At 38.2% G+C, this 10,529-nt stretch overlaps 1 protein-coding gene across 1 annotated transcript in view; it reads left to right on the forward strand.

The window, feature by feature from the left end:
* Positions 1-2,708, forward strand: part of LOC150108077 (dynein axonemal heavy chain 3-like) — a 170,289-nt gene extending 167,581 nt beyond the window's left edge. Inside the window, exon 10 of the mRNA XM_090415941.1 lies at positions 2,568-2,708. Coding sequence (XP_090272067.1) covers positions 2,568-2,708 — 141 coding nt within the window. The remainder of the gene's footprint in view (positions 1-2,567) is intronic.
* The last annotated feature ends 7,821 nt before the right edge of the window (positions 2,709-10,529 follow it).

Consider the following 10,529-nt stretch of genomic DNA (forward strand, 5'->3'; position numbering starts at 1 on the left):
TGGGACTGGATAGAATTTTATCACGTGTTTTGAGAGAAATTCAAAAGATCCGAAGATCCAAAGAAAATCCTCGAATTTTTTAGCTATGTGGCCAGTAGGAGGAGAATTTCCATTTTTATCCCACGATGTGGGATAACAATTAACATTAACAATTTATTGGAGTATTTCATCCTGAAGAAGTAGGTTTTAATACTAGAGGAATAGGGCAGGTTTGAGATTTAGAGGTGCAAGAGGAGAGCGTGTTTCAAATGCTGAATACTCTGGATGTCAATAAGGCAGTGGGACTGGATGGAATTTTGTCACGGGTTTTGAGAGAATGTGCTAAAGAACTGACAGCTCTATTGACCTGACTTGTCAATGAAAGTCCTGTGACCAGACTTTCATTCAAAACCCGAGGAGTGGAAGGAGGGTAAGATAGTGACATTGCATATAAGGGCGGTAACAGACCGGAAATGTCAAATTATAGGTCAGTTTGTGTTTCATCATTAGTTGTTAATATCTTGGAACAATTATTGAGGGACCGTATACAGCATTGGGCAGATGATGATAATGTTATCTGTGAGAGTCAAGGATTTGTTAAAGGGCACTCTTGCTTTAGTAATATGATTGCCTTTTATAATAACGTGATGAGGGGTTGATGAGGGAAAGGCATATTCTGCCATTTTTGGGGGATTTTGCAAAGGCATTTGACAGTGTGCCACATGATAAGTTGATATTTAAGTTGCAGCACATGAGTTTAGATGTCACTTTAGTCAACTGGATTCAGGATTGGCTATCTGATAGGTATCAGATCTTCACATTTGGTCCTCAGGATTTGAAGGGGATAAATTGACTGTGGAAAGGGTACAGAGGCAGATAACAAAGATGGTTTCTGGACTGTGCAATGTTATGAGGACAGGATTAGGGAATGTGGACCACAGAGTTTAGTAGTTGGGAGGAGTGATATGATTGACAATTTTAAATTGAAAGGTAGTTACAGGGTTGACACTGGGGAGTTATTTCGCTTAATGTAACAGGGAGAAGGAGCAAGTACAAGGAACAATCCCTGGAAATTACGAAAGGAAGCTCTGAGCCAGAGGGTGGGGAGTGGTTTCTTTGCATGGAGGACGGTTGAACCATGGGATGCCTGATCAACTGGTGGGAGCATGGATGGTCACTAAGTTCGATTAGTATGATAGACTTTGTGGTTTCTAGAATGGGCCTCCCATGATGAGCCTTTTGTCTCCATGGAGGTCGGAATCATGATGATAATAATAAAGATAGACTTACGTTCAAGTCTAGTCACTGACTGGAGGAACTTTTTCTAATCCATAGCAACATTGCATCGCCATAGCAATATAAACTGGGAAGAGAAGGCTGTATGCAGTACTAAGGGAACTGAATTTTTGGATTTCTTGAGGGACAACTATCTCAGGCAGCATGGATTTTGTCATATCATCAGAGGATCTCATTTTAGAAATCTGATTTCCTTTTACAATAGAGTAATAAAGAGCATTGCATAAAGATAAGGAAAACATTTTTTTTTTTTTTTATTTTGCAGAGGCATTTCACAGGGTGCCACAAGTTGGTTTTAAGTTGCAATATATAGGTTTGGATATCAGGTTAGCTGATATTGTTGATTGATTTTCTCTTAGATATTAGAGAATTCTATATGGGAGGGGGGAGTATCAGGGAGTAGGAAGGTTACAAGTGGAGTAGTGCAATGTTCAGTCTAGGATCATTACTGTTTAATTTCTATGTTAATGATGTTGTGGTGGAGTTGTTTGCAGAATGCAAAACTTAGGAGGGTTATTAGTAATAATGCTGATGTTTGGCTCTTCAAGAGAATTTAAATAAGCCTTAAAGGTGGGTAAGTGAATGGGGATATCAGTTTAATATAATTAAATGTATGGTTTTGAAATTTGAGGTCCATGGATGAGATCCTTCGTACTCACTTGGTGGAATTGCACTGGAAGAAGTGGGGGATTTTGGGGTGATTGTGGATATCAATTTGGGATTCAAGGGACATGTGGAGACATCTTCGAGAATTGCTGGAATTGACATTGACCACAGTAGATGGAGGGGTAGTGGTCCTATTGTATTGGACTTTGCTCAGACCACATCTGGGTTTCTGTGCTTATATCTAGTCACTGGGAATTGAGGGGAATGGGGGTGACCTTGGAGAAGGTCCAGAGTCAGATAACAAAAATTATATCAGCACTGTGCAGTGTTGGAATGAGAGTGTGCAGACTGTAGAGTTTAGTGGATGGTGGATATGAGTGAGACATTTTAACTGTTGAGGAGTTATCATAAAATCTAGAAAATAATATTATATATGATATTATTTTGTTATTATTATTATATTATAATATATAATATTATAATAATAATAATATTTTAAATTTTTCGAAAAAATAAAATAAAGTTAACGAAACACATATTCATTGAAATACATTATTATCTGAGGCCTTGAAGTCCCCATTAGGTTCTTTATAATTATAGATTATGAATATTGAATATCATGCTTATTTCAGTACATCATTTGTACTGAAATAAAAAAAAAAAATTTTTTATTTTTTTTCTTTCAGATTGAGAAGTTGCTGTTTCCTGAAATGACTAAAGAATTACTTTTTTTACATAGTGTTTACAAAGATGATGCAGAAGTTCAATATTTCATCCACCAAACACTTGACATATTTCAACTAAATGCAGTGGGGCCAAAGGAGTAAGTTCAGTATTTTAAAAGTTTCATCATAATTATCACTACTTAATCTGTAGTCACAAAACTCATTAATGGAAGTTGCATTCCAATTCTGAACATTTTGGTTATTATTAATGTTACACAGTCATCTCCACTGAGTATGAAGACTCATTATTTGCACAATATCATTATTTGTTCACTATCCATCATACTTTTCCTGGAATTCATTCACTGGCAAGACATTCATGACTGACTCTGGCAACCCATTTCAACTGTTTACCATCTTCAAGCATAAAAGAAATCTAGTCTGCACAACTGCACTCTTGCACCTTCCACTGGGACCCCCCACCTCTTTTATTCCCTTTCTTCTTATTTTATACCCATCCTGTAAAATGTCTTTAGTAATTTATATGTTTCCATTATATCCCCTCTTTTCTGTCTATTAAATAAAATCTTTGTAATCCATAAACCTTCACTCTCTCTTCATAGGGAGCATTCCATAGACTTGTCAGTGTATTTGTCACTTGTTTCTCTTGTCTACCACTTCCTTATCCCAGAGTAGCACAGGTGACCAGATCTGTAAGCAGTAGTCTGAATATGGCTGTATCAAAACCTTATTAAGAGGGATAATAACATCCTTATTTCTGCTTATCAGTGTTCAACCTTCATACAGTCTGATAACCCATTTTTGCCACTTTTGCAATTTACATTATGAACTTCAACTTCCTTTCCACAATCACCCTAAACTCATATTTTCTGCAGTCCATTTACATCATTGTCATACAGAGTTTGTAATCCTTTCACAAAGTGCACAACCTTACATTTTGTGAACATTCATCTGACAACTGTTATTCCATACCGCAAGTCTATGTTAATCATCCTCTGTCTACTAGAGGGTGTATTTAATACATTACCTGTATTAAATATTGCACTATCCAGTTTTGCATCATCAGAAAACAACTAAATATTTTCCCTTAAATCATGTCCTGTATCATTGATGCACACACTGAATACTAGACATGTACATAATCCTGAAGAATACCACTAGTTATTCTCCTTCTTCTGGATTTAACTCCCCATTATACTACTCTTTGATGGCTGTATCTTATTAATATCACCAGTTTCATATCAAGACACTTGCTTTTAATTTGTTTAATAGAGTTCTGTGTGGAAAGAACTATGAGAAGCAGAGCAGATGTTGTGGCCTTGCAGGAGGATCTCACTATGAGAGGTGTGCAAGTGAATGGAGCTTTCAGTTTAATGTTGCGGAGTGCAAGGTCTTGAAATTTAATAGGCAAGGTTGGGATGCAGAATATACAATTCATAAAGAAATTTTGAAGGCAGATGAGATGAGAGATCTTAGTGTTGGTGGACAGACATGAAGTTTAGAAGTTACATTGCTGAAATTGTAAGAGCATCATAATGAATTATGACAATAATGAGGAGGACATTGACATGCACAAGCAAAGAGGTTATGCTTCCATTGTATAAGGCTTTGATCAGGCCACATGTGGACTACTGTTGCAAATTTGGTTGCTCGTTTCCAAGAGAAGAGGATGTATTGGAGAAGGTCCAGAGAAGATTGAGGGAATGTAAGTTGCAGAGCCTTGTAAATAAAAGGAGAGGGGATGTGATTGATATATATAATTATTATTATTATCTCGGACAACTCCAAGGAGTCGACAGACTCATCGAGGGAGGCCCTAACATCATGTCAAGAGCAACTATTCGACATTCACACAGTATCTATCATACCTCGTCTTTAACTCATTCACGGTCATAAGCACCCACAACAGACTCTGGCAGCTTATTCCACTCATCCACCATTCTCCAAGTAAAAAACCTAGTTCTAACACCCCCTGCTAACCACACTCTTGCTCAGCTTCCATGTATGGCCCCCTAGTCCTCCCACCACCAATCCTATTCTCAAATATATCTTCTGGATTAATCCTATAGAAACCCTTCAGTAATTTGAATGTCTCAATCATATCACCCCTTTTCTGCCTATCAACCAATTTTTGCAACCCACAAATCTTCAACCTGTTCTGATTAGGTTCATTCCACAGACCTGCTATCATCTTGGTCACTCGTCTCTGGATCCTCTCCACCTCCTCCACATCAAGAAGAAACCAACCCTGGCATCCATATCTGGGCACAGCAGTCTAGATGGGGTCTTATCAAGGCTCAATATAGAGGAACAATAACTTGTTTGTCTCTGCTTGTTAAAGTATTTTTCAGCAACCAAGTGATTTGATGAGCTGTTTTGGCCACTTTTGCAATGTGCCCCCTACACTTCAACTCCCTATCCACCAACACTCCCAAATCCCTGGCCTCATCAATCTTCTGGAGTACGGTTCCACCAATGTGATATACTGCTGTTAATCTTTTCACTCCAAAATGCATAACCTTACACTTTGCCACTTTAAATTGACATCCATTTTCCCTAGCCCAGTCCTCCAAACTATCCAAATCATCCTGCAAAATTTTGACATCCTGTGCACTCACAATTGCTCTAACCAACTTTGCATCATCAGCAAACAAGTGAACACTTCCTCTCAGATCCTTTCCTATATCGTTAATGAACAAATTGAAAAGTAGTGGTCCAAGAACAGAAACCTGTGGCACACCACTAGTCACAAGCCGTCTTTTGGAATTCACTCCTGAATAAACCACTCTCTGGTATTTCTCCATCAACCACCCTCCTATCCATCTCACCAACTTTATATCCATCCCCATCTGCTCCAGTTTACTGATTAGAGTAACATGTGGTATCCTGTCAAAGGCCTTGGCAAGGTCCAGTAGAATCACTGTAAACCCATTACCCTTATCCAGTTCAGCGGTCACTGTGTTATAAAATGTGAGCAAGTTACTGAGGCATGATCTACCCTTCACAAAACCATGTTGTCCCCCATACAGTATCCCATTTTCATCTATCCACTGCTGTATTCTTCTCTTGACTAATTTCTCCAAGACCTTGACAACAATTCCTGATATGCTAATCGGTCGGTAATTTACAACAGCAGTCTTGGAACCTCCTTTATGCAGTGGAACTATATTCCCCTATTTCCACCCCCTCGGGACTAACCCAAACCCGAGACTCAAATTAAACAAAATGGTCAAGTGCACTGACAATTCTTTAGCCGCTTCATGTACGACACGAGCTGGTATACCTTCCAATCCCACAGATGTATTGACATTGAGGTTTTGCAATAGACTACTTACCTCCACTTCATTCACCACAATTCCCATATAATCTATTGGTTCATTCATTTTTGCAATGTCACCACCTGGAAGATATATTCTTGCAAAGTGCTCGCTCAGTAATTCAACTATATCAACTGATTCGGTTACCTCACTATCATCGGCATTTTTTAAAATCATTCTGCCATATACTTTTTTTCTTTTACTTGCAACATATCGAAAAAACTGTTTAGGATTCTCTTTAGCCTGCTTGGGCAATGTTCTTTCATAATCCTTTTTTGCTTTTCTTACCACACTCGTTCGATGCGCTTTATACTGTTCATGTGCCTGCAGGTCACCTTTCTTCTTAAATTCCCTGCGTAGTTGTTCCTTTTTTTGTAGCTCAAGCTTAATGATGTTATTCATCCATTTAACCCCTACTTGATTTATTATTCGGACTCTAGGTATACAGTCAGCAATTGCTTCATGCAAACACTTCTTTACCTCCTCCCATGCACTATCAACTTCTAGCCCTTGCAGTTGTACATGTCATGGCACTGAACCAATCAATCTCCTAAGCTTGTCATACTTACCAGCCCGATAATTCCACATGTATCCCGTCTTAATTGTAAAATCCACACCTTTAGCCACCTCCCAAGTCAAGACCCTATGATCACTCTCACCAACTGGTGGCAACGTGGTCATATTCATTAGAGTCAAATTCTGAGATGCTATTACCAGGTCAAGCACTCTCACACCCCTAGTATTTTCAATGACATGCTGTCTCAGATAGTTATCCCTTAATAATTGAATAAAATCCATTTCCTTCCTCACATGTGTCCTCTCCTCCTTCCAATCAATGTTACCATAGTTGAAATCTCCCATAATAATTATCCTTCTTCCACTCATTTCTTCTATTTGCTTATGCATACTATCTCCACTATCTATTCCATCACCTGGTCTATAGCAGCACCCAACTGTATATTTAGTTCTGCTAATTTCAATCTCACACCAAATAGCTTCAAATGTGCTCTTTTCTCTATCCTGCAGTTCCACGTCTATTCTTCTTGGCTGTAGCTCATCAGCTATCATCAATAACACTCCTCTCTCCATTTTATTCTCCCTGTCACTGCTGAATATACCATACCCTTCACATTCAATCCCACTAGCTGTATCATCTTCTGTCAGCCATGTTTCACTAATGCCAATAACCTGTGGTCTGGAAGTGCCAACCAAGGCCAAAAATTCTTCCCTCATGTTTCTAATACTTCTGGCATTTGCATACATGAATTGCAGAAGCCGATTTGTCCCATCCCTATTTTGATGCCTTATACTAACTATCCCATTCTGATTCACAGTCTTTCCTACTCGCTTGAGCATATCACACACATTCACATACTCAACTGTGTCCCTAAAATCTGCAAATCTACTTTTCCCCCTTAACTCTAGTTTTCCTGATTCTGTAACTTCACTTCGCCACATTCGACAACACCTTTTGAAGTCTCTGCACACCAAATTCATTCAGATGTAATCCATCCATTTTATATAAATCCTTTCGCCCATCGAACTCATTCCACACATCCACAAATTTCACACCACTCATCAAACATAATTCATGCATAAAGTCATTAGCAATTATGGCCCTCCTTCTATACTCTTCACTGTCATGCCATGGCAACAAACTCACCATCCCTAACTCTCTCACTCTTTTCTTTTGCTACCTCAAGCAATTCCTTCACATCCTCACTCACAGCCTTTTTATTTTCTTTCAAATCATTTGTACCCACTACCACTATCAATTCCTTCACCTGCTGTTTTTGCATCCTAATTGACTCACTTATATTCTTTACGGTCGCACCGGGTTGGTACGATTTTGTTAAACTCTCAACTAACACACCTCTTACTAGGGAATCTCCATACAATACACGCTCTTTCATTTTGTTTACACTCACTATCATACCCTTATTTTTTCTATCATACTTTTGCCAATTATTAGTCGGGACGCTTGTTAAAGATTTTTGCGAAAGTTCCAGTTGCTGGTTTACACTATGTATCATTCCGCATAATAGAGCTATTTCACTCATTGCGTCAGTCTCGTCATTTTTATTTTCTGATGATTCATTCAATCGTTCTGTATGCTTAACTTTATTCACTCTATCAACCCCACTCTCACAGTTATCAGGTACTTCCTCGCAAATATCCTCGTTCATACCTTGAATATCGCTGTTATCTAGATTCTCACTTTCGACAATATCACTCACATGACCTGAAACCTTCTTTAAATCCTCACATTCTTTACACTTTTTGCACACATTCACTCCACAATCGTTGTTTAACCAGACTCCAACCGCTCTCCTCGATGCATGCATTTCACAAACGGAACACTGAATCAAGTCTTTTAAATTAAGATTTTCAGACAAATATGGCGACCTGGATGCCATCTTTATGTTCCTCTTTATGGGAGCCATGAGCACAGATAATCGATCTATCAGTTTACTGTTAAAATATTCAAAAAACACACAAAAATCACCCAGACACGTTAAACTACTAAAGGAAACAATACTATGTAATACTTATTATATACTTAATTATTCCTAGGGTGACTTATCTCAATCAGGAGCTCTTCTTAGACACGTCCACAGCGCTTAGCTCACTAGCGCCACTCGTCACTCAAGACCGGCTATGGAGGGCAGTCAAAAATGGCAATACCAAGCTCACACATGACATCCATAAACTCTTAATTGATGAGGGATTGTTACCAGATTAATGTAGAGGAGATTTTTCATAGAGTAGAGAGAGAGAGAGAGAGAGAGAGAGAGGGAGACAAGGGTAGAACAAGAGTCAAATCTGTGTGAGCAGAGGTGTGAGAAGTAGGTTCTTTATGTGGAGGGTGATTGCTGATCAGAATGCACTATCTGAAAGTATGGTAAATGTAGAAACTATGAATGGGTTTAAGGCACAGTTTGATTATCTTTTTGCATGAGGAGAAAATATGGACTTTCAGTGATGAGTCCTTTGACTCCATGGTAATCAAATGATAATATGTTTATGCAAAACCCAGCAGCATAATCATAAAGCCATTTCCTTTATCCAACTTTATTGTCACTTTACTGTTACTGATACAAGACCTACCTTTCCTGAAACCATGTTGTCTTGCATTGAATATTCTATTCCCATCCACCCTTTCCTATATTATGCCTTTGATCAATTTCTCCAGTATTTTAATACTGGGAAATTGATCACTCTTGATCAATTTCTCCATGAAATTGATCACTCTTCCACTCTTGAGATACCGATTGGTCTGTAATTTGTTATCTCTGTCTTGGAGCCTCCTTTATGAAGTGGACCTATTTTTTCCTCTTGGGATCTTTTCGGAGTTGAGACTTAATTATGCAGCCTGTTCAGAGGCACATTATTAATTCCCTTGCACATTCTTATCATTCGGCTATATTCACACTAACATTCTGCAATATTATTATTGCTATTATTAATTTTTAAGAGAGATCTCCAGGGAGTTAGGAAATCATTGAGGGAGGCCATACTATTCGCACAAACTGTCATACCTCTTCTTGAATTCTTTCACGCTACTTACACACACAACATAATTCATTAATAATATCAGAAGCTACCAAAGCGATCATATCCCTTAAAAACTTATGAACATTGGAATCAAAAATGCAGACTTCACAGATCATCAACTTTGCAATATGATGACACTATCAGGAAGGATATAGGTCTTAATCATCTAAATGCCTACATAAGCAAAGAACCTTTATTTTCCAGTCCTTTACCTTTAAATACCTCCATAAATCTAAACCTTACCAAATCCTGTACAAAAAAAAAATCAAAAGAAAGACTCAAAGAGAAAGGCCTAAATACAATCAACCTTCTTTCATCCTCCAAACAAGTGATTTTCTATACTGATGGATCATCAGACACCAATATGCTTAATGGAGGCACTAGTGCTCTCCTTCTACTCCCGAAGGATGAAAAACTTTCAGTAAAAGTTGGATCTGGGAGAATTGCTTCCAGTTTTACCAGCGAACACTACGCAATAAATAAAGCACGTGAAGCCTACTTAAAATTATCATCATCTCAACAATCAGAGGTAATTATAATTTACAGTGACTCAAGACCAGCTATGGAGGGCAAGCAAAAATGGCAATACCAAGCTCACACATGATATCCATAAACTCTTAAACCAACTAAAGTGTTTGGGGAAAAAAAAGTTGCATTTTACAATGGATTCCTGCTCATTCCAACTAATCACTGTTTAGAAATTGATTGCAATGAAGCAGTTGATAAATTAGCAAAAGAGGGCAGGGAACTCAGCCAAGAAACTGACATGATAACTCTTACTGATGCTAATGCACTAGCAAAATCTAAACTAATTGCACTAAAATCAGGGATACAATACTAAATTCCCGAAACCAGTGTTGACAGAAAGACCTACACCATGATAGCAAGACATTCCTCTAAAATGTCCGAACAGGACATTTTAGAGGAATGAAGATCAATACAAATGATATGAGAACATATAGAAACTGCAATAATTGCCCAATATTGAACTGACACCCACTCACATTTTTACCCGTCCAGCAATTACAGCAGCCTTGCAAGCAATAGACCTTAATCCAGCTCTATATGAACAAAATCATCAACATAGCCA

Source organism: Typopeltis vanoorti, chromosome 3, assembly GCF_054136105.1.
Source record: "Typopeltis vanoorti isolate ZY-2024b chromosome 3, IOZ_Tvanoo_1.0, whole genome shotgun sequence".
In the NCBI taxonomy this organism is placed as follows: domain Eukaryota; kingdom Metazoa; phylum Arthropoda; class Arachnida; order Uropygi; family Thelyphonidae; genus Typopeltis; species Typopeltis vanoorti.